Here is a 25,191-nt window from a genome sequence, read left to right on the forward strand (position 1 = left end):
CTGAGAGACAAACAGTTCCCCATCTCCTTGCCATACTTCCATACCAAGGAAATAATGCATGAGCCCCTAGACATTCATCTTCAATTCTCTTGCAAGATCCTCTTTGCAAGATTTTACCAGCTTCTCATCACCTGTTAGAATTAAATCATCGACATATAATACTATAATCAAAAATTTACCTTCAACCACAATATGGTAAAGGTTCGCATCTGCTTCACTTTTGGTGAAGCCCAACTTGGTGAAATAGTTGTCAATCTCGATGTACCAAGCACGAGGTGCTTGTTTCAATCCATACATCGCTCGATTGAGTCCGCACACATGTGACTCTCTATTGAAGGTCTCAAATCCCGACTACTCAATGTACACATCTTCCTCAATCACACTGTTGAGGGATGTTGTCTTCACATCCGTCTAATATATCTTCCATCCCATTTGCACTGAAAGTGCAAGAATAGATCAGATTGAAGAGTACCTTACTTTAGATATCATTTTGGGATTCAACTGCGTTAAGTAGTCATTCATCTATGACCATTTCCATGAGAGGTAGTCATAACTGAAAAATTTCTCATGATTTTTGAATAGTCCAAATTGAAGAGTACCTTACTACTGGAGCAAAGGTCTTTGCGTAATCAATTCCCTCCACCTGAGAGAACCCTCTGGCCACAAATCTGGCCTTGTGTTTCTCCACACTCCCACCTATTTCTTGCTTTACCTTGTAAAGCCATCTGGAACTCACCACTGACTTGTCTGTTGGACTTGGGACCACTTCCCAAACATTGTTTTTGATAATGGAGTCATACTCTTGAACCATGGCATCAACCCATACTGGTTTTTGCACTGCTTCATCGAATGAGGATGGCTCAATCTCTACACTCTCACTCATCAGAGCCATGTAGCCAGTATATCGATCTGGTGGCCTTCTCTGCGTGCATTGTGATGTGGGTGCTCTCACATTCTCTCTAGCATCATGCATCAATCTGTCAGCCTCTCTGGTGCGCTTCCTTCCATCTCTGGAAGTCTCTGCATTAGTGGGTGCTTCCACTCTTTGCTCCTCTGCATGTGGCTGCTCCACATCATCTTGAGGTTCTTCCTTTGGAGCTTAAAGCTCCTCTTCTCCATGCAACTAAAGCTCCCTCTCAAAGGAACATCTCATGGCCTTCTTTTCATCGAACTTCACATCTCTACGAACCACTATCATCCTGTGAGATGGCAGGTACACCGATAGTTGTGAGGTGTATTAGTGTACCCCACAAATATGACCAACTCAACTGTTGGTCCTGGATTTTTCCTTGCATCCTCGATAACATGATAGTAAACTAATGAACCAAAGATCTTGAAGTGTGCCACATTTGGTTTCTTACCTGAAAAAGCTTCTTCTGGTGTACTCATCCCGAGAATCTGATGAGGACTCCTGTTCTGCACATATACAGTTGTGTTGCATGCTTCAGCCCACAAGTGCAATGGTAGGCCTTGATCATGTAACATCGCCCGTGCAGCTCCCACAATACTTTTGTTCTTCCTTTCAACCACCCCATTCTACTGTGGGTTATGGGGTGTTATTAACTCTCGTCGAATGTCTTTTGATGCACAGAAGTTCTTGAATTCATGCGACACATTCTCCATCGTTATCACTCCTAAGAGCTTTAACTTTCCTGTCAATGTCTTTCTCCACAAGTGCTTTAAATTCACAAAATTTAGTGAACGTCTGATCTTTCTTCTGCATGAAGAAAATCCATCACTTCGAGAAAAATCATCTACAAATATTACATAATACCTGTGCTTTGCCATGGAGGTTGTCGAGAACGGTCCACACACATTTGAGTGAACTCTTTCAAAGGATCACTTGCGCTCTACTGTCTTTATCATGAAAGGTAGCTTTGGTGTACTTCCCTAATGTACACCCTTTGCGTGTGTCTCTTTGCTCTAATGTACCCTTGGGAAGTCCTGTAGAAATTTGTTTCATGATATTCAAAGCTTTGTGGTGCAAGTGACCCAATCTTCTATGCCACAACTCACCGATGTCTCAACTCTGCACCTCCTTTGCTTTTATGCTCAAAGCAGCATAGTGTTCTGCACCTTACCGATGTCTCAACTCTGCACCTTCTTTGCTTTTGTGCTCAAAGCAGCATAGTCTTCTACATCCAATTTGTAGAGGTTCTTCACCCGAACCCCGATCCGCTTCACTTGTCCTGAGGCTATGTGACGAAGGAAAGCCTTTCCTTTGCTAAATATCACATCGTAGCCACAGTCCTCCAACATGGAAACTGAAACCAAATTCTTCTTCAAACTTGGAACATACATGACATCTTTTAATGTGAGAGGAGAACCAGACTCCCTCTGAAAGGTAATAGTACCGATGTCGGTCGCACTATACCTCCCATCATCTCCCATTTCGATGTGCATCTGGAGGTCCTTCTCCTCCAAGTCACTGAAGAACTCTTTGTTTTCGGTCATATGGAATGAGGCTCCACTATCCAGATACCACACACTACCCATCACTGATGTCACCATGCAAGCGATGAGGGTGAAATCTAGCTCGAATTGTGAAGCAAGAGCTTCACCTGCCACTCCTCTTGAGGGCTTCTTGTCAGCCTTCTTGTGCAGACACTTCATGGCACAATGTCCCAGCTCGTGACAGTGAAAACATTTAATCTTCGACATGTCCTTCTTCTTGTCACCCTGACTGGAATCTAATTTGGAATGGGTTGACTCCCCTTTCCCTTTCTTCGCCTTTCCGGCTAACGCATAGTTCTTCTCATCATCATGTTTGGATGAGGATCCATCTTTGGTGTTCCGCCGAATCTCTTCTTGCACCAAGTCGGACCACAAACGCTCCCAATCTGGTAGCTTCTCCCTCCCATTTAGTGAGTCCTGGTAGCTTTCTCAGCTCTTGGGAAGGCCTAGAAGTGATACGCTAACCAGATCATCTTCGGCAACTGTCACACCAACACTTCCAAGTTCATCCCGACATTGGGTGAACTTGGTCAAGTACTTTGGTATTGTGTCGCCCTTCTCCATCTTGATTTTTTTGAGCTTGTCCTTCAGTGCCAGCTTCATGTGGTCACTGTTGTTTTGAAACAGGTATGTCAAGGCCTTCCACATCGCATATGAAGTCTCCTTACCATGGAAGTTCGAGAAAATATGATCTCGAACTCCTTCTAGGATAATCCTTCTCGCCTTTGCCACACATTTTCTCCACTCTGCCAAATCTTGAGCATCAGCTATTGGAGGCTTAGGAATATCTTTGTCTATGAATTCCTTAAGCCCGTTGTCTTCCAACACTGCCTCCATCCTGTCCTTCCAAGCAATATAGTTCGAACTACCCTTAAGGGCATATTCGAGTCTCAATCCATAGAATGACATCCTGTTGGCTCTGAAGTATGATACTACAAATTTGATTTCACCTGCAAAAGACAAACTCGTATTCTCCTCTACTAAAGTGATTTCTGCTATGATACCATGTAGAAATTCCTTGTAGATTCAATCTGGTAATTGTAATTTACTAAACCAATAGACTTTAATCTACTCTACTCATCAGCGGAAACAATTAAACAGTCGCGTAATCACGAAGCATACAAGAGAAAGAATTCAATCAACACATTACACAATGATTTCTTAGGGAAAGCCACAGCTAAAAACCCCTGCTATTTATATATTGCATTAGTCAGAAAATATGGGATTACAATGCTTTCCTCGAGCCCGAGCAACCTTTGCACTATCTCTATCTGTCTCACTGCTTCTAGACAAGCCCAGGCCAATACTTAACCAATTTTCCGTTTGCCCGAGTCCCAATTTCCTTGCGTTGTTTCCTTGGGAATTAGCAACCTATTAATTAGGGAAATTCCTCAATATGAATTGCGCAATCCTCATAAGCCTTCCTCTGACTGCATGCACCACTTGTACAATTCAAATGATTACACAACTGATAGTACACGGTCCCTGAACTCCAATCTCCACTGAGTCTTTCTCAGATTTGACATGCATGAATTATTTATGAGTGAATCATCAGTTTACTGGTTGATCACCGCAAGCAACAACACACTCCACTGCAGGCAGCACCACACTACTAGACCTCCCACTAGTTCCTCCAACAATTGGAACTAGTTTAACTGAATTAATTAATTACAACTCAAAATAAACTCAACCAGGGCTCCTATAATAGAGGAGACACTCTACTTGACTCTAGTTAGACCCTCAACTCGAATTAACTGAGCCAACTAAGTCGAATTGACTTAGTTAACTAATACAAATTGTCATGAGATGTGGAATTACAATTTTATTCCCAATTTAATTCAAGGACAAAATTAAATTAGGAATTTCTTATTGCATTTTCAACATGATGGACTACAAATTGGCAGGTTAGAGTCTTCATTGGATCATGATGTTGCATATCCAAGATTGGAGGGATTTTCACGTGGCATTTGATCCAGGAGGATGATTTCTTGAGTGTTTGCAGGACTGAGCCAGTAGAGATTGTGTAGGCTCACAGGGAATCCAGCCTCAGAGGGAGCAGCCCTGTGGAGGTTTGGGATCTTCAGGTTCAGATGTTATGAGGCAGAGACACTACCGAGATTGCAGGGTTCATTCTACAGAGTATGTTGCAATGATGGACGCCAAATGGGCTAGTGTCGTCGGTATTGATGGAGACTTCCTAGTGTTGGAAGTAGCTCCCTCGCTAAGAGGGAGTGTTGAGATTTGTAGCATGGGAGGTACTCCAAACCCTAGGCTTAAGGGTTGTGGAGGAGTTGGCACACAAGCGTGGCTTGTGGGCTTGAAACCCAAGCTTGGTGTTTTATACCCATCAATGTTGGGACCAAAACCATTGAGAGAATTTGACATGTGATGGATGGAGATGATAGAGGACAATGAGACAAACCGGACACATCGAAAATCATCAAAATCTGAGTTGTCTAAGTGAAGATATGAATTTTTGAAGTTAAATGTGTGGGTTTGTGGCACAAAGGACAAGTCAGTCTTGGCTTGAGGACGTGCCATTTAGAGCTAGACGTTGCCACATGAGACATGTATAAATAAGAGGTAAGGTAGACCTCATTTCACACATCCAAGAAGCACCTTTCATAGTCTACACATCAAGAAAGGTTGTGCGAGTGCAAGTAGAGCGAGTGTAGGAACACGAGTGCAAGAATGAGCGAGTGCAGGAACACACGAGTGTAGGCAGCGTGAGTGGGGGTTGAGACTGCACTATAGTGATGCAGAAGTTGCGCAGGGCCAGTTATGTATTGTATTGATGTGTTAAGGTTGAATTGACGCTAGTGGATGGTGTCCTAGGTGTTGGATGCCCTAACCAGGAGTAGATGCTACAACAAGGATTGGTCACTAGTGATCTATTTGAAGGCAGCGTGAAAGTGGACCAAGTGTAGACAGTGGATTGGGCATTTATGGTTTGTTGGAGGACAGTGTGTTAGTGCCCAAGTTGGAGCCCGGTGTGCACCATCTTCATGGACTTAGGTGGTTGCTAGAGTGGTAGTTGTTAAGCTCATGGGTTTGATCAACCAGGAGCAATGTGTGCAGCCCCAGACTTGTCTTGTGGAGAAGGGCATCTACAACAGACTATGGGCAGTCAGTCCTCCTAGCTCATGTTCATTGTGAGAGATGGGCATCTTGCAGTGATAGGTGGCAGTGCTCCGTGCCTTATGTTAGTCTTCGTTGGAGCAGCATAGAAAAACTATAGCAAGTTGATATCCTTGAGTAGCTGAGGAGCAGCAATGGGCAGTTGTGAGTTGTTCAGAAACGAAGCTGTGAACAACTCAACAGGGGTCTCGATGTGTTGTGCCCTTAATGGACTAAGGCACAACTAGTGAGAAAATTGGAGAGCTGAGATTTAGTGGCCAAATGGACTTGCAGCATTGATAAAGGCAGGTTCTACAGATCGAGAGCCGAAGCAGCGGACAGGTACAAGGTACAACCAAGAGAAGTTGAGAGAGCGCGCTACATCAGCCAAATGGTCATAGTATCTTGTTGAGCACAGATTGGTTGTCGATGGACTAACACCAAGCCTCAATTTTGTATTCTTGTACTAGTGGTTATTTGAGGGCCATTATCCCTGTAACAGGAGCCCTAGACTTTTGTATTATTCAGTTGGATTAATATAACGAAGTTGGGTTATCGTACATAATTTGTGTAAAAAGTTGTGTATATTTTGTGCACTAGTAAATTTAGTGTTGTTTATATTTTGCTGTGCAAAATAACTTCGTTATGACTCTCTGTTCGGTAGCGTCAGAGATTTAAGATTCTATCTCAAAAACCAGGATTGTGGAAAAACAACCGTGACAAGCAGTCTACAAACTTCTTTTCTTCCACCAAGGTTGAGTACTAAGCAACTGTCACACGCTGGCAAGAATTTGTATGGATTTGGACACTTTTGGAGCAGTTTGGAGCGTTGGACTTCATCAAGAGCAGTGGATGTCACTTGGATGTGATAACTAGAATGCCATTCAAATTGCTCACCATCCAATGAATCATTCAAAGATCAAGCATAGTGCCATCCATTAGCACTATAGTCAGTCACTAATACATTATCAAACTATTCAGATGGAGTATTGTTGCACTAAGTACCAAATTGTTGACACCTTCACCAAACTTATGACAAAGGCCAAGTTTATCAAGTTTTAGACTTCACTTGGGATTAAGGAGCAACATTAGGAGGTGTTGCTCACACCACAAGTCAAGAGGGGTATTGGTGTAATTATTTCTCCACATATGACCAAAGGGTTAGCTCAACTAGTCACCAGTGTTGCTGGGCATTTGGGCTAGTTCTGTGCCAGCAAGTGCCCAATTTGAATCCCCCCTGGGTTTACTAGGGCTTCCATCCACAAATGTTGGGAAGCACCCATTGGATATCCCCACAAGGCTTCTCTTGGAGAAACTAATGCTCCACTATGAATTTATTGTAATCTTGACTTAATGAACATTAAGTGTCCTTCACGTGAGGCCTTGACGCCCTTTCATAAATGTGGTGGTTACATGGTGGGCTTAGTGGTTCCTTGTAAATATGGTAGTTAGAAGGTGACTTAGCTAGCCACAATATGTGATAATTAGCCTTGAGCTAATTACTATGTATGGGACTCTTTATCCTCACTGTAACCATCATCTGTGGCACAATAATAAAGCCTGATATTTGTAGGAGTGTAGTTTTCCCGCAATGGTTTCTCCATTATAAACTGTTTTCATGTGATTTGTGTATGGTGACTCTAGTATCATGTGCATTTCTGTTTTCCTAATTTTTAACAATTTAGAGACTCAAATGTTATGTAATTTATCGCAAAAAAATTAAATGTCTCTCAAAATTTATTTCTCAATGTAATTTTCCTATTTGCACCCTTACATGTAATATAAATGAGCAAACTATGCGTATTTGATGTCTAATTGTTTGGATTTAAATTGATGTCTATAAATATATATTTTCCAATAACTTTGAAAACTTTATGCATTTTTTATTTCACTGGTTTTTATATCAATTATTTAACTGGTTCTGGTCTAGCTCATAATTCTGGGGCAAACCGATTTCAATCCTGGTCCGGTTATAAAAACTTTAATGATAACTACCTTAATAAATATATTTTCTTCAGTGACATCAAGCTCTTGAAAAGTTGGAGGATGAATCATTTTTTCGGAAGTCCTGGTCATGTTAATTTAATATCCTGGTCATGTTAATTTAATATTCTCATTTTTTTCCTGCTTTGGTTGGGTCTAACATAGGCCTCTACAAATTCCTCTTTGGAAGAATAAGGTAATTACTGTGATGAACCTTTTGAGATCTCACAATTTGCACCTAACTTTTTTGAGGAAGATTTACCTTGTTTAGTTTATTTTCTTTACATTCATATGCCTCTTGAGTTTTTCACGTGTTTTAGTGTACACTCACCATCCTTTCCAGTTGCAAGCTAAACTTTTGTTGCTTCACACTACTTATTTCCATTATTTGTTTCAATTGTTGCATGAACATGGGTTGCATTTACTACATGATGTAGAAACAGTGTTTTCTTAGCAATACCAGGAAGGCAATTCACCATCCTAAGCACTGCACCTCTTCCTCAAGGCTTTGCCTGCCCTTTGCCAACTATCAATTTGATCTCAGACAAGGGTCAAGTGTCAAATTTTCAAAGCTTATTCATGTCTTTTATCTAAATCAATGTATCTGAAGCACCCACTTCCCTTAATTTTATTGCCAAATTGCCCAATAGAAACACCCAACGCTCTTTCAAATTTCCTCCTAACAATTTTCTCAAGAAGCTATTCGCTTTTCACCCTTACTCCTCTCTCCTTCAAAGAAACCTACCACCTTTATCATAGGTGTAGTCTCCGCATCCATCACTATGAACATAAAAATCCCACACGGAGCAAAAACAAAGCTATAAGACCAACCTGCTCCAAGCTTTGGACAAAATATTTAATGGGGTTCTACTATGGAAAACTTTAGCACTTCTCTCTCTTTCATTGATGATATCGATTTCCATGCTAACTAACTACCTTTCTTTTCTGTGTAGACTCAACATCCATGGCAACGGGCATAAGAATCCTATACATAGCAAAAGATAAAACTAGAAGACAGACCAGATGTAAACTTTTGACAACAAAACTCCAACAACATATTTAACGGGTCTCTACTACTATGGAAGATCACATCATGTATCAATACATCCAATATAAGGAATGTAGCCCCTTATAACAGAGGCTTTAAGTTCACTATGGCTGTGGTTTGCTCCTCTTGCTTCATGTTATATGTGCTATTGAGAGTGGCTCCAACTCCCCAAGGTAAAACTGGCAGCGATAACACTCATGGCTTGTCATTTCAAAGATTTGGCTGTTGATAGCTTAACTCACAATCATTTTCCACCCTCATACCTTTCATGTCACTTGAATGAGTTCCGATATAAGATTGCTCTTGTACCTGTGTCTCCATCTCTTACCACACCCCAGGTGGCAAGTTGCCCTCTATGGGTATCAACAACTAGACTCAGTAGTAAAAGATATTAAAACTTGACCATGCACGTAAACTTAGAGTACGCAACAGATCCAGGCATTTCAATCCAAACTTGAACTCAATACTCTCAATCATGCACTCTTGCACTAATGTTATTGTTTTCTAAAAAAGTTGTCACCCATCAGAGAAAGATATATCTGTGGCTTTTAATCCATGCTGGATTGCAAGAAAACCATTTATCAAGAGTGTACCTCCTAAAACAAGATAATATAGTTCACTGAACAGAGTTAACATGATACCACATCGGAAGTTTATCATCTTATGTTATAGGGAAGTTTATCATCTTATGTTATATGTTTTAGATAAGGTAACATAATAATAATAATCTATTTTTAAGGTAACAACCTAGCCAGACACCAAATTAATGTATGATACCCCCTTGTTTGTGGGAAGGACTCCCTCTAGAATGTAAGTTCATTAAGTCTACAGAGGTGTACATAGTACATACCTTACCACTCTTTGAATTTGAACCTGTGACCTCCAAGGAGGAATCACATGATTTTAACCATCAGGAAACAAAGTTTATTAATGTTGACAAATTACCAGGAATAGGTCATGTTACCCACCACTTTGTGGGCGATATCCCCAAGAGAAATTTTTCTCCATGATCAGCTTCAGCCGGCAGCCCCTTGATGCCTCCTACTCGCTCATTGTGCCATTTCTCTACCACCTGAGCCAACGATGTGACCCCTCACCCACCTATATTAATCGTATGTTTGAAGGTAGGCCTCCCGAGTCTAAAGGTATGTCTTGTCATTGGTAATTGAGTATTGGGTTTACTTATCATGGATAGTTCTGGGTATGGATTGATGGGAGGGTTTGGCGAAAAGAGAGGACTTAGTTTGTGCTCCTGTCCCCTTGATCTCTTTTGGTTGTTACCATTGGATCTTAGTCCTGTCGGATCTCCTTGGTTCTAGGGTGGTACTACTTGGGAAACCCCGACTTTGGGTGCGTGGTCCCGCTCCTTTATCCACACATATTACTCCCTTTCCACTCACTATACTCCCATTCATCTTTTCTCCCACCTGGATCCACATTCCCATTCTGGGTCCACATAGGGCTAACCTCCCTATCCCCTTGCCCCCACCTTGGGTCAAGCCTAGAATGATGCCCCGGAGGTTGAAGCAATTAAAAGAAAAAGTGAAAAGCATAAATGGCCACATTTAACAAGAAATTGTACCACAAAATGCAAAAGATGGCCAGGACAAATATAATTAACACGTGGGAAAAAGCCTTTACATGAGCTCTACCCCAATCATTGACCATCACCCTGGTTCCATAGGCCCTATATGAACCTCCTCTATCATTCAGGAACACATGATTGTCCCAACCCTTGGAGGGCAATAAACCGCCCTACTTAAAAGGGGGTAATCACTACTATATCTTACACATCATGCTCTTGCCCTTTGGGCCCTGAGCAATTAATTCAGGGAAATTCATAAAAGGCAAAAGGTATATGAAGAAGGGTGGAAAAATCAAAGTTGGGGCACCTCATGTACCACAATTGCTCCCTCCTATACATTACATACCCAGGTGTGGGCTTCCCCTTATCTAGCTACCCCTATGCCCCACTATGTGACCCAAGGTTGCCCCTCATTCCCTATTCCATTCCACTTATTTGTCATTTTCCACCCCCATTAGGGATGTACTTGGATATACTATCCCCTTTAAGGGTTGAAACCACCTAATAAGGTACCTGTCTAACCCCCTTTGGAGCTTGGAGACACTAGCACATGCCAAAGCCCACTACAGAAGGGCATGCCATTATGAAGTGCCCATGTTGTTATCCATGATTTGTAAGCTTTTTATCTTATTATTTTAATGATTGGTTGTACTGGAAGCCTAGGGGACACATTGGATCTTATGCATGATTACAGGTGGTTTCCATTTGTGTTTGGTTTCCCTAAACCCCTAGAGGTCTACATTGGCACATATAGGGTGTGCATAAAGAGCCATGGGCCTCCACAGCAGCAGACAGCGCTCCACGAATCTTCATGGATGCTCAGAGATTACTAGCGATCCACTTTTGGGATGATGATGATATGCTTGGTACATTATGCCCAGCAGGCCCCCACAAGAGCCCCACTGTAAGGACTTGCGGTCTAAGATCTCACCGCCGATGGAAGTGCGAAGCGTTGGCGACGAGTTGGTCCAACAATCGAGCGCGCGAGCTAACGAAGACAACCAAACAACACTTGGAGCGCGCGTACAAGTAAGGAGCAGTTGCATATATTTATAAGCATGGACGAGGGCGTTCATCAAGACAAGCCGACGTTGGAAAGATCATTGTTTGGGCATTGGTCGATGGGCCGACCAAGCAAAATAGCCGATGGAAAGGCATTGGTTTAACATGAAATAGAGGTCGGCCAAGGGGTGGCGCAACCATCCAAGGATCGTATAAATTATATGCGATGGTGGAGCGGATTCATTCATTCGAACTTCGCTCATCCAACAAGGAGAAGTGCGCAGAATAAAGGGTAGCCGCAGCAATAAAAGGGAAGACGCAGAACGGTGATGCGCCCAACCTTGGGCGAGGCTACATGAGGAAGAACGCATTGTCTCGGTTTTGGGTGAGGGCACGGGTAGAGGTCGCCCGCCGCTCAAGTGAAGGTTGACACGAGTTCTTGGGTGGCTCAGGTGAGCGCCCGCCCGTCGTGTAAACATAAAATGGTGGAACGTTGGTGAAGCCGGTTGTGCGTAGGAAGAGGGTGTCTTAGTGACTTGGTGGAGTCACCTGCCTGTCGTGCACGAAACAAGATTCGGTTGTGAAGTGCGGAAGGTAGCTCGTGTGAGGGCGCGCCCGCCCGACTTGGGCAAGGAAATCTTGGTTATCACACGGAAGTGTGATGAAGTTGTAAAATTGACTAAGTATGAAACTTGGTGTTTCCAAGTATACTTGTAAAGCATTGTAACCATTGTAAAGTTGTATAATATATTATTCGGGTAGACTCATTGTTCAGGGAGTTGCCCCTCCCTTTATACTGTGCAACTGTGTTTTTCGTTTATAATTGATGTTGATAATGAATGTGTATGGGTGTTCATTGGTGTAAAGGAAACATTAATAATACTTGGTTGCGAAACACAAACTAAGTAGGATAAGTGGTTAGGCGTAGTCCACGAACATAAGTATTGGTGAAAAGAAAGTGTTCGGTGGTGCCACACCTCGCCAAGAGCGGTTGAAAAACTACCGCCGCCCTGGGGGCGTGATAGTTGGTATCAGAGCTCAGTTGGAGCTCGTGTTAGAGCAGGGTTGCTCGTGACGAAGTGCAGGAAGCTGGTTGAAGCTTGGAAATTGGTGGCAAGTACTTGCAGGTGAAGGAAGTTGGTTTCACATACAAGTGGAACAAGAGCTGGTTCATGTTTTGCAGGGAACTTGGAGAAGGCTGAAAGGCAAAGATGGTGGATGAACCTACGACAGGTGAGTCTAGCCATAATGCAGGTGAAGTCTTCCGGTACAAAGTGTTGGAACAGATGGGTCGATGGAGTTCTAACTGGGTTTCGATGAAGGCTGAGAACATGAAGATTCGGGAAAGTTGTTCAGAACTAAGGAAGGAACTTGAAGAACTCAAGAGCCAATGCAAAAGTACGACAGACGTTGAACTCAAGGAACTTGATGAGGAGATCCGACGAAGTGGTCTTGGTCTTCAAGAGCTCTTGGATGAAAGAGCCCGGTTAAGGAAGAAAAGTGCCATGGTGGAAGCCGAAATCAAGCAAATTGAGGAAGAGATAAAGAAGAAGCTTCTTGGTAAGAAGATCGTTGTAATTGAGCAAGAAGAGCTCGACTACATTGACAGGCTGGGAACTCACTACCGAGACAATCCAGAGGATGTTCGGAAGCTTAGTTCTATGGAAGTAGTCAATGGGTACTTGGTTGGTGCACTTAAGCAGAATGCAATGGAGGACAAGCTTGAAGGAAGTCAAGCTAGACCAGGATCGAGTTGCTTAGAAGAGCCAAGCAAGGAAGTGAAGTACCTTAGGAGGAATGTCAAGTTGGAGCACAAGCCAATTGACACTTCTGAGGCCGAATTCTTGAAGAAGGTTGCTGATGTGAGACACAAGATAAAGCCGACAGAAGGAGGTGATGCCTTGAAGCTGAGTTTTGTGCAGGTGACCATGAAGGGCAAGAGATTTGCAGCTTTGGTGGATACAGGGGCTACTCATAGCTTCTTAAGCAGGAAAGCAGCAAAGTCTTTTGGGAAGAAAGCAAAGATGGAGAGGGAATGGAGTGCTTTCAAAGCAGTCAACTCTACCATGAAGGCTGTTATTGGTGTGATGGAAAACACTCAGGTGAGAGTGGGATCGTGGTTTGGAAAGTTGGACTTGAGGATCGTGGACATGGATGATCATTCTATGGTGCTGGGGCAAGATTTCATGAGGCTTGCACAAGCCATACCAATGGTGGACCAGGACATTCTCTTGATCACAGCTGAAGGAAGAACCATGATGGTTCCGATGAATAGAAGGAGTTGCTTGGGGTATAGACCGAGGATGAATTCTATGACTTCGTATCCAAAGATCCAAATGTGAAGCATGAGAATGTGGAGCAAAGAGGACTTGGGAGTATGACTTAAACAACGAAGGAAGGGAAGTTGATTGACTTCGTTGCAAGAGCGAGGAAGAATGAAGTAAGTGGGAGATCAATCTCACGAACCTTGAAGCACTTGACAGAGACATCTTCTACTGATGATCTTCACAATGGAGTTGCGAAAGGACGGAGTCCGAGTACTACTTCAGAGGCAGTGGTTGATGAGGATTATGAAGGTAGAGATCCGGCTGGTATAGTGGATTTTTGCAGGTATGCTATGGGCATATACGACTTTCAGTTGACAAAGGACAAGCTTAGGGAGCTTGAGTGTACATGTGAGGAGATTGAGGCTGTGCACAGATACTTGAGGACACAACATCAATCTGATACATGGGTGGATGAAGCTGTGCACAGATACTTGAGGACACAACATCAATCTAATACATGGGTGGATGAGAGTCAGGGAGGAAACTTCCTGGCCCTCCTTTCTCTATAGACAACCTTGGAGATGGGTTGGTGGAGGGACCTTGATTGGGAGGGGTTGCACCAACTTAGCAAGGGGCCTTGAGAGAAGGCTTCTTTATGACAAATTGCAGACTTGGATGCAGATGGCCAAATGTTGAGATCGAGTCTACATGGGTTGGACATCATGGACAACTAGAGTCATGGACATCAGGTTGGAGATATGGAGCATGACAATTATGCAGGGACATTATGCAGGAGCATGTATAGAGGTGTCATGGACATTCTATGGGGAATGCTGAAGCGAAGGATGTTGTGCAAATGTTGTTGTGACATGGAGATGTATGAACCAGTGGAGAGGTTGTACACTCTTGTCCAATAAGGCCATGGGCTGAACATGTTGCAGATGGGATGGAGTTTCCATGGACCTGAGCATGCGAATTGGACAGATTCTTGATGAGTCCAAAATGTAGCAGAAGTCAGGGAAAGGCTGATGGGGACATAAGGATGTGCATTCTTATGATTTGAGCGTGACAATTGGACTAATCACCCGACTAGTTCAAGTCATGAGGCGTACCAGTGTACAGAGAGATGTTGTTGTCAGGACTACATTTTGGCACATGATAGGAGTGTGTTGGCATCTGATGGAAGACTACAGGATAGGGACGAGACATGATGGAGATGTGGTTCTACATATGTTGCAGAGATGTTTGCAGTATCTGGAGGAGTTGATATCATGGATAAGACTGTTCGAATATGGAAATCTTGATCTTGGTGGATGGCTACCAAGATGGTATGTTGTCGAGGACGACAACGACTTCAGGTGGAGGAGGATGTAAGGACCTGCGGTCCAAGAACTCACCGCCGATGGAAGTGCGAAGGCTTGGCAACGAGTTGGTCCAACAACCGAGCGCGCGAGCTAACGAAGACGACCGAACAACACTTGGAGCGCGCGTACAAGTAAGGAGCGGTTACATATATTTATAAGCATGGACGAGGGCGTTCATCAAGACAAGCCGACGTTGGAAAGATCGTTGTCCAAGCATTGGTCGATGGGCCGACCAAGCAAAATAGCGATGGAAAGGCGTTGGTTTAACATGAAATAGAGATCGGCCAAGGGGTGGTGCGACCATCCAAGGATAGTATAAATTATATGCGATGGTGCAGCGGATTCATTCATTTGAACTTCGCTCATCCGACAAGGAGAAGTGCGCAGAATAAAGGGTAGCCGCAGCACTAAAAGGGAAGACGCAGAACAGTGATGCGCCCAACCTTGGGCGAGGCTACACGAGGAAGAACGCATTGTCTCGGTTTTGGGTGAGGGCGCAGGTAGAGGTCGCCCGCCGCTCGGGTGAAGGTTGACACGGGTTCTTGGGTGGCTCAGGTGAGCACCCGCCCGTCGTGTAAACATAAAACGATGGAACGTTGGTGAAGTCGGTTGTGCATAGGAAAAGGGTGTCTTGGTGACTTGGTGGAGTCACCCGCCCATCGTGCACGAAACAAGATTCGATTGTGAAATGCGGAAGGCAGCTCGTGTGAGGGCGCGCCCACCCAACTTGGGCAAGGAAATCTTGGTTATCACACGGAGGTGTGATGAAGTTGTAAAATTGGCGAAGTATGAAACTTGGTGTTTCCAAGTATACTTGTAAAGCATTGTAACTGTTGTAAAGTTGTATAATATATTATTCGGGCAAACTCATTGTTCAGGGAGTTGCCCCTCCCTTTATACTGTGCAATTGTGTTCTTCGTTTATAATTGATGTTGATAATGAATGTGTATGGGTGTTCATTGGTATAAAGGAAACAATAATAAAACTTGGTTGCGAAACACAAACTAAGTAGGATAAGTGGTTAGGCGTAGTCCACGAACATAAGTATTGGTGAAAAAAAAAGTGTTCGGTGGTGTCGCACCTCGCCAAGAGCGGTTAAAAGACTACCGCCAGCCTGGGAGCGTGACACCCACACTCTTAACAAGTGTCCCAAGATTTGTACGATGTCATGGCAACATTCATTCCACCACTTAGATCCTTGCAGAGGATCTTTGATTCATATGGAGACCCATGGGGTCATCTATGTGTCGTCATACCCAATGGGAGCACCATAGGCTACTACTTGGAGAACAAGGGGCCACCCCCTTGTCCATCATATTCCGAGGAATTTATTCCTTAATATGGCACTTCAGGATATTATTGAGCCTTTAGCGGGCCCTACGACATGCACATATTATTATTTAGCCCCTTGTGAGGCTTATTTTTACACTTATGAACTAGTTTGGTGGGTTTGTCACCAATAGGGGCTTTATTTGCACATTATTTTATCATTAAGGGCTAATGTAAGCCCATAGGCTAATTCGAACTCCTTAGGAGGCTATATATTGATGTTAGATACACTCATTTGTATCATCACTTGACTTGGGATCTCTATGGCTAATTCGAACTCCTTAGGAGGTTATATATTGATGTTAGATACACTCATTTGTATCATCACTTGACTTGGGATCTCTATAATCATAGAGAATTTCGCAATTTTCCCTTGGTCGATAATTTTTGGAGATGGATGGATTTTATGTATGGATTTGGGCTATTTCTCTTGTCTTGGAGCTTTATTGAGCAAACGAAATACTGGTTGGATATACTCTATAACGTTGTAAGTAAATTTTAATGCTATTATTCTTGTTGCTGCATATTGCTAAAATTAGGGCTAGTTGCTGCATTATTGAAATGTGGAATTGAGCATGTTTTAGCTAATTTAATGTATGGGCCAATGTTATATGAATGAAATGTCCTACAAATTTATTTATCTCAAGAACCTTGCATCATTTGCTTTGATGTATAAATATTTGAAGGTCACTTTTCTTTTCTTTCTCTCAGCATTGGACGAAGTTGACTTTTTGGGCCTCCTTGATCAAGAAACCAAGTTCTTACTCATCATTATCCTTGACTCCATATCCCCAAGTGAACTAGGCACTGATCCCTCAAAAAGGGTGATCATTTCAACCCTCTTTCAACCATTTTCCCCTTTTTCCCCAAGTTTAGACCCATTTGGTCACCTAGGGCATCAATTTACAGGGAATTGACCCAAGGAAAAAATTCGATCTCCTATAGGCTATTGCGCTGGTGGGTCCCCTCCCTCTCCTCCAAATTTGAGGCAATTCTAACAGTGGAATCTCCTAGAACCTTAAGCCCTAGCTCTAGGATCGAATTGTACTTAGGCATCCCCAAGGTTAGACCTCAATAGGATCAATTCAACCTTTTGAATAAGTATTCTTGTTTGGGTCATTTCCCCTCACCTTGTCCAAGATAGGAACATCATTAGTTGCTACATTCCATCCCTGAACCTGGTCTGGGTCCACTTGGCCCCTTGTGATCCCACTTTTCAATAAAGACTATTTGTCGAGGACCATGTGGGAATCCAAGTTTCCCAAGGATTATAAGCATTGTGAAACTTGTTCATAAACCTATCCTTTCTCCCTCAACCCTCCAATCCTCACCCCTTATCCTTGGTGGACTAAGTCCCTTGCTTAAAGAGCAAGCAAGCTCCATTCTTCACTCCATCCTTGGGAAAAGGTTTTCAGGATCTTCTCACCTATCCATTGATATATACTCTACAAGTGAATCCCTACACTACAAGGACTCCTCCCATTAGTGAAAGTCCGTAAAGAGCAGGGAGACTTAGCTGTGGTGACAGTGTGCTAAGTCTCCACCGTTGCCCTTAACCTAGCAGTTGCCCCCTTAGGAACCCCTTAGTTCCCCTGCTGGTTTGAGTGGTAACAGGTCAAACAGTAAAAAGTAGTGACATACAGAAAGAGCCAGCTCCTAATTTCAATGGTATGGCACAATACTAGAAAAACATGAAGATGAGAAGGTCAATTTTGGCAGATCACAAGCTAGAGGAAGCAAGGATTTATCTTAAGACAATGAAGGGTATCTTGAAAATTATTTATTGTTTCCTCTCCATGAGAAACGGGAAATTTGTTATAGTGTTTTGAAAATCTGAATATGTTATCCTAAAAAATATCTGAGTTCTGGAGACTGGAGAGTCACATGTTAATGCAAATATTACAGTTTTCTTTATATCAGGTGAAACTAAAACGAAGTGCAACAACAGCATCTATTGAAGCCCCTTTTTGTGGAAGAGAAGGAAGCATGTCACAGGTATATTTGAAACGCTTCGATGAAATTCTTTTGAATGTGGCTTTACCGAAAATACTTTCTTGAGCTATATTCATCTTGATTTTCATATAAATAAGTGCATTTGAATTCAGAATCCAGGTGCTGCACTTCTGACTGTGAGTGAAATTCCAATAAGCAAATTTCTTCACAGCTTATGCTCTGAACCACCATGTATTGAGGTGAAAAAGGAATTCAAGCAGTACCAAATCATTCCAAAACATCACTGTCAATATTTCCCAATATATTAACAGCACAAGCAAGCCACAAATTTAATAGCTCATCAATTGCGCGCATCAACAGTTACAGTCATTCACTGTAAATGGTTCCCAAAATATTAACAACACAACCACACGAAAAATTTCATAGTTCATCAACTGCGCTCATCAACATCCACATGCAAATCTGCCTGAATAGGCAACACTCACTCATCTGAATTCTCTCAACAGGAATTGTGTTTCAAGGGAAAGTAGAAACATATATGCTCCTTGTAAAAAAAATAACCGTTACAACCCTGAGAAAACTCATAGACAAACTTTGTGAAGTTTCTATTCTTGGACTAAAAAATGAAGAAAGTATCCAACGATGAATAAGAACTTTATATTCTGAATCTCTTGAAAATGACAGCATAGTGGACAGAATTTTCTCATTTGATTTAAAATGAAAAACTATTCAGGCAGTTTCCATTCTTGGACTACAACGTGAAGCCAAACTTTGTGTTCCAAATCTCTTGAAGACGACACCTCATTCAATGACTGTTTTGCAAAGTTAATGAAATTAGGAAAGTGGAAAAACACTAAACAAGACGATGCAATTAGATTGAAGGCAAGTGATAGGAAAGTTTAAGAAAATTTAAAGCCAAAATTTATGAAAATGGTAGGTAAGCTTCTACTGCGAATCAATTTTAAATTTGTATCAGATAGGTCTTGAAAGCTAATGTAGAAAGAGTGTGCAGAGGTTACATAGTCAAGCAAGATAGAATATGGAAGACGGTTTCTATGATATCGTAATCAAATTGTCAATGTTTATTTCGAAGCACTTTTGCTTCATTCTCTTGGATACAAATGTAAAGTAGACACCAACAAAGTTGTTTCAGATAACTGAATCAGATAAATCATATTCCAATATCTTTCCTGGCATCGTAATATCAATCATTTGAAGCGACAGGGCGGTGGTCAGTAGAGAGGGTTCCAGGAAACAAGGTGCAAGTTTAAGGCCCCGTCAACTGTCCTCTCCATTTTTAACGTTTTTGCATAGACAATTGCAGTTCAAATAATATGCTTTTCTCCCGCCTTTTTGCACTACGCTGACCAAGAGAGATTACTCGACTCCAAAATATATCCTTATATCAGTCCCTAATTTTGTTTTCTCTCCATTTGTCATCATCCGAAAATTGTTAAAGCTTCGGAAAATCCCTACATATCAAGTAGTCAAGAAAAACAACATTATGTGGTCATTACAAAGATCAGCAAAAGAGGATTTAATGCATAACGTGGCGAATCTAGTATTACCTCAACTTCTAACCGATTATGGTAATTGGGAATAGACAAGAACCAAATTAGTGAGTCCATCCGTAACTTCTGAGTTTCCAGACTCGCTGTCTGGTTCCACATTAGGGTTGACGGAAAAATAAATAAAGGTTTTCATATAAATAAAATGTAGGGTTTTAAATTTGAATGCATACGCCCAGATGTTAAACCAATCTAATATTTCAAAATAATCATGCCTGTCGAGTCTAGAACTACATAACATTTTTTGGCAGATAGAAATACAATAGGACACAGTAAATGAAGCATAGCTGTAATTATACATTGTAACAAGCTATTTTCGTTTCAAACAACATTTTAACCCATTATATGGAATTTAAGAATGTGGAAATAGGAAAAAACATTAGTCTGCCTGAGTGTAAATACAGACATGGTCAAGCTATGAAGCTTAAACTCTGAGCCAGCTGAAACAAAAGAGATGGCAGTTGATCCACAATAACAAATAACTGATTTGCGATGATTATGAAATAATGCAAACCAGAATATAATTAAAAATGAAGCCATATTTTATCTATTACATCTATGCCAGATTTGTACTGGCGTTGGAATAATAGTAGGCACGCATAGTCAGTTTTAAACACACAGGTGCATAGGTACCTAGGTACCATACCCCACGCCGACTCTGAGAATTGACATCAAAGTCCCTATCACCATGAAGGCCAGAATAGGGCTCACATCCAGAGCATTGCGAATAGGTGGTATAATATTCCTGAAGAGATTCAAGTAAGGATCACACATGTCCCTGATAGCAGAAAGAGGTTGACGGTCCCATGGAATATTGGGGAACCAGCTGAGCATAATTCTCACCGTAAGAACACCGCTGTACAGCTCCAGCCACTTCACTATGCCAGCGGCCACGACGGTGAGAGGAGTGTGTACGACCCTGCCGCTGCTACTGGTAACTACAGCAAAGAACAGAGGCCCAGTCTGACAGAGCAGCTCAGAACCCTTGATATTCTGCAAGGCGGCTAATTCTTGAAGAAGGCTAGGGCTTATGCGTGCGAATGAAATTCTCTCTGCCATGACCTGGGCTGCCCTCAATATGGAACCAGAAATAACAGCTGCAACGGCCAATGCCATAGACACTGAAGTTGAGTTTGAAGACACTGTGCTTGTGGTTGTGGTTGTTCCATGGGGTTTCAATGTCGCCATGCAACTTAAAACCCTAGACCTAATTCCATGTCTTGGAATTTGGGGGGTTCTAATTACGAAATTTGAGGCGTAAGTGGATCTGTGTATTGCTGTAGACGCAGAAAGAGACCTCAAGGGCAGAGAAAAGGGTTTATGCTCTACTTGCTTCGAAATAGGAATTTGCAGAGAAAACTGTACCAGAGTTGTGGTCGCCATCGTTATGCTGACGATGATGGGATCAAATTCCTCGACCTCCGATTCTCCTGCGGACCAGCCAGGCCCGTATACACTCCGAATTGTATAGGATTTTTCCCTGAGCTGAACACTGCCAAATAAATGAACGCTAGATTATAACCTAAAAATAAAGATTCTGTCGTCACTGTTTTGGGTTGGGCTTTTCTGGAGAATTCTAGTTTGTTTAGTTAACCTAACCACGAGTTTTGAATGGTATATCTTTTTATGAGTAACATTTGAGACTCAACATCACAAATATCAAATATGCCTTCAAAACCACACGTCATGTTAAACATGTACGGAAGGGGATTCTTCAAGTAATTTGTTTACAACGTACAACTAAATGGAGGAAGCCTCGTGGCCCTCCAATTTAAATTAAATGGTTTTCATTTCTAAAAAATATATTAAATATCATTATCTCAAAAAGACGTCGTGATGGAGGGGGGCCGAGTAGAATTCATAAACGAGAGAGATGAATTTATTAGTTGTTGGGATACAATTAGGGTTACAATAAAGCTTATAGATTCGAGTTTAACAATGAGAAGGATGATAATCCATTTATAAGATGTGCACTAGTTGAGAAGGGTGTATTTTGAAGGAGATAAATCACTCCATATCTTATTATTTTTGCATAATCCCTCGGCAAACGAATAAAGATGGAAGTTCACATTTAGTTTTGTCACCTTTATAGATACCAATGTACAGTGTACCTCAAAAGAGGTAAAGGATGAAATTGATGCTTTCTCGATTAATGAAATGTAAGTTAGTAATGAAATCTCTAGAGTGAAGCATTCATAGGTTTAGAAAAATTTGAATGAAAGTAAATCCGCTATATTTGCAAATCCTTGGAGTAACAAAAACAATTGCAGATTGGATTTTCATTAAGATTAACCCTCTTTCCATTAGAGTTAAGTCGGTCCTTAAGTTTTATGGACAAGCACGATTCGAAGACGGAAGTGACTTGGGAATCTTAAGCCTGATTAAAATGTCATGAGGTTCATTAGATTCAAAAGACGTAAATAAGCAAGCGCAAACTAGAGTTAAAAAGGAAGAAATGTGTTTAAGCTTGTAAGGAAAGAGTAAAGTTGGTATTGGAAGAAGAGTAGCAATGGAGGATGTCCAAACTTGAAGAAAAACAGAAATGACTAGGCTCTTTGTTCGGTTAGTTTCAAGTAAATCATTATATATGGGATGGAATCAATATGGAAAGGGTAGCTTGGGTATGTGTCAATGTTTCATGTCCTCATAAGAGGATGCCTAGGCTTTGAATTATAGTCTAGAGATGACAAAGAGAATATTCTAAAGGGATATGGTAATGGGGACCTTCAATTTTGTCATTGAAGAGATGGACACCATGCTTTAATTCTAGATAGGAATTGAAGGTTTCTCAACCATTCCATGTTGAGTTATCAAGTCTTCCCCTGTAAATATGCAACAAATGGAATTTGAAAGTAATAGGTAATCTCCTTGGAACTTTCAAGGACATGTGAGTTAATACATTATCTAAAATCAACAAAAAGTTAACTAAAATCCTAATGGAAATGGTCATGCAAGAGAGGCTCCCAACAAAAGTTGAAGTTGAATTCAAGAAGTGGAAATGCATCTAATTAATGGATTATTAGAAGATCCCCTTCAAATTTCAGTTATGTCATATATATAAATTTAATGCGAAAAAATAATGGAAAAAGATCTCAAGATTGATGCAAGAGAATCAAGAAGGAAAGTCTTTGGAAATAAACAAAAATTGGACTATTATTAAAGGGGTAGGAAAGAAAGACTAAGAGAAGCTAGAAGCAAAAGAACTTTCAAATGAAGACCTAGCACAATAAGAAACATTGATAGAATTTGTGGGGAAATTAGGGAAATCCTACCTCATTGACAGAGATGAAGAAAATCAACAAAGATGGGGAATAGTATAGGGTGAGTTGGACAAACCCGTGTTCAAGGAAGACAAAGGTCACATTACAAATCCATTTCTATCTTTAATGGGAGATAATTGGGTCTCAAATAATATCCCTAAAGAAATCCCATTAGTTTCCCCAAGTCTTTGAAAAAAGAAAAGCATATTAGAACTATCCTTGGAAAAAACCCTTGGTTATAGGAATTGATAGGTCTTTTAATTACCTTTTTAATTGCTCAAAATGACAACCAAGAGACTGTGCATTTAATTCTCAACTTGGGGTTTGTATGGAACTTGCAAGTTACCATGCATTGTACATGCAGATCGCACTTTCTACTTTCATTGGTTTGGTTTACAGTTGTAGTATCAATGATTATTTTGTGGAGGAAATGTAAACAGCTTACAAGCTTTTCCATGGACTCTAAAGTCCCAACCATACTTGCAATCAAATCCACGCTTTGCAAGAAAGTAAACAGCACACTTATAAGAAATTAAAATCAGACTTGCGGGAAAGTAAATTCACGCTTGCAAAAAGTAAATCACACAGGCAAAAAAAAATGACTAATCCTTGCGAAGATGATCCTTGTCTCTACTTTGACCAACAAATTTAATCATCGTGTTGAGCACATTTATTCATCGTCATGATTGCAACCCAATCCAAAATACAAACATTTAAAAATAGTTAAAATAAATTAACTTGCACAACAAGGAATTAAATAATATATCTAAATTATGCAACATTTTGTTCTATTATAGTGGGCCTTGCCTCCATAGAACAAAGTGATGATATTATTATATATCAACACTTGCTATATTGACAATAGGATTTATTTTAATTAATTAAACTAATTGAAAGAAATCAGTGCAAAGGAAAAATAGTACATTAAATCGCACACTATGAAATTCATAAAAATACAATTCAAAATAAAAGCTCAAAATGAACTATTTCATTATCATTCAGACCTTGCTCCAAGTGTCCCTCTAACACCCTCCTCCCACACTTACCCAAGTTTATCAGTCCACCAGGGTAAATATGTGACGAATAGTTACTATGATATGATTCAACCTCTTAGGTACAGTTAAGGAAGTGGAATCGACAAACTGGAACTTTATTGACCTCCCTCGTAAGCTATAGGACTCCCAGGAGCTAAATAACCACTCCAAGTGCCCAGACCTTGAGCTAGATTGATTTTTCATTGACCTGAACTCCCAGTCGTTTGCATAACAAGGAAAGCCAGCAACTGCAAGCATCCAGTCGCATGCATAACCCTACCTCCCAGCAACTGCAGTCTAAATTACCCAGTTATGTGCATGCAACCCCAAGATTTGAGCCATTTTTTAGGGCTAGTATCCATACCTTTGCCCAAAACTTGATAGAACTTTCCAGAATGATGAATGACATAAGGACAAAGCCAATAATGCAAAACTTAGGCAAGAACTTGACCTAACAAGGCCTAACCATGATAGGCATTCTGTCAAACGCATAGTGAGCATGTAATCTACAGGTCATAATTAAATATCTAAACATAGGGGTCTCATACTTATCTGAGAATTGTCAAGAAGGTCTAATGCCTTCTCGTAATAACTGCAATAACATCTATTAGGTCATGCCTTCAATGACCAATCATTTACCAATCAAAACATGATAAGAGCCATAACTAGAATGTGTCATAAAACCATGCTTATAACCAGCATATAACCACAATAATAACAATGATAGAACAATCATCAAAACCACATCATAACAAGTACATTTACTCATGAAGTGTAAGATGAAAAAAGCTCTTATTAGCATTAGTAAATCCAACCAAGTCAGGTACTTCCACGTGCCACCCTACCATAGATTGGGCTAAACCAAATCTTTCTTTCAGCCAATCACCCCCGTGCCATATTCCAAGCACGAATGTGGGACTCACAACAAAACAACCAAGGCTTCCTAAGGATTTACCGCAATCCTACCAAAATCGGTCAAGGGAATCCTAGGCCCGAAACCCTCACCTATACAACCAGGCTTTATCGCAATCCCACCATTGTCAGTCAAGGGATTCCTAGGCCCAAACAAAAACATACCCTACCAAGATTTACTGCAATCCCGCAAAAACCAGTCAAGGGATCACTAGGCCCTAAACAATCTTGGATGCCTACATATTTTTCATCAATACCTTGAGGAATTTTCACGTCTCCACCCTTAGGCTTTACTGTAATCCTGTCATTACTAGT

General features: G+C 41.3%; 1 protein-coding gene across 1 annotated transcript; it reads right to left on the minus strand.

Annotated features, from left to right (window-relative positions):
- Positions 1–20,165: 20,165 nt before the first annotated feature.
- Positions 20,166–21,269, minus strand: LOC149180282 (uncharacterized). The gene has a single exon (XM_089415995.1). The coding sequence runs from the start codon at positions 21,051–21,053 to the stop codon at positions 20,304–20,306; it is 750 nt and encodes a 249-aa protein (XP_089272121.1). The 5' UTR covers positions 21,054–21,269; the 3' UTR covers positions 20,166–20,303.
- Between the last annotated feature and the right edge of the window lie 3,922 nt (positions 21,270–25,191).

Source organism: Pinus tabuliformis, chromosome 3_2 (assembly GCF_031772625.1).
Source record: "Pinus tabuliformis cultivar Carrire ecotype Pingquan chromosome 3_2, CPIR1, whole genome shotgun sequence".
NCBI classification, from domain to species: Eukaryota; Viridiplantae; Streptophyta; class Pinopsida; order Pinales; family Pinaceae; genus Pinus; species Pinus tabuliformis.

Excerpts from the sequence above, each read along its gene's own strand:
- LOC149180282 (XM_089415995.1), bottom strand. The coding sequence starts at position 21,053 with ATGGCGACCACAACTCTGGTACAGTTTTCTCTGCAAATTCCTATTTCG.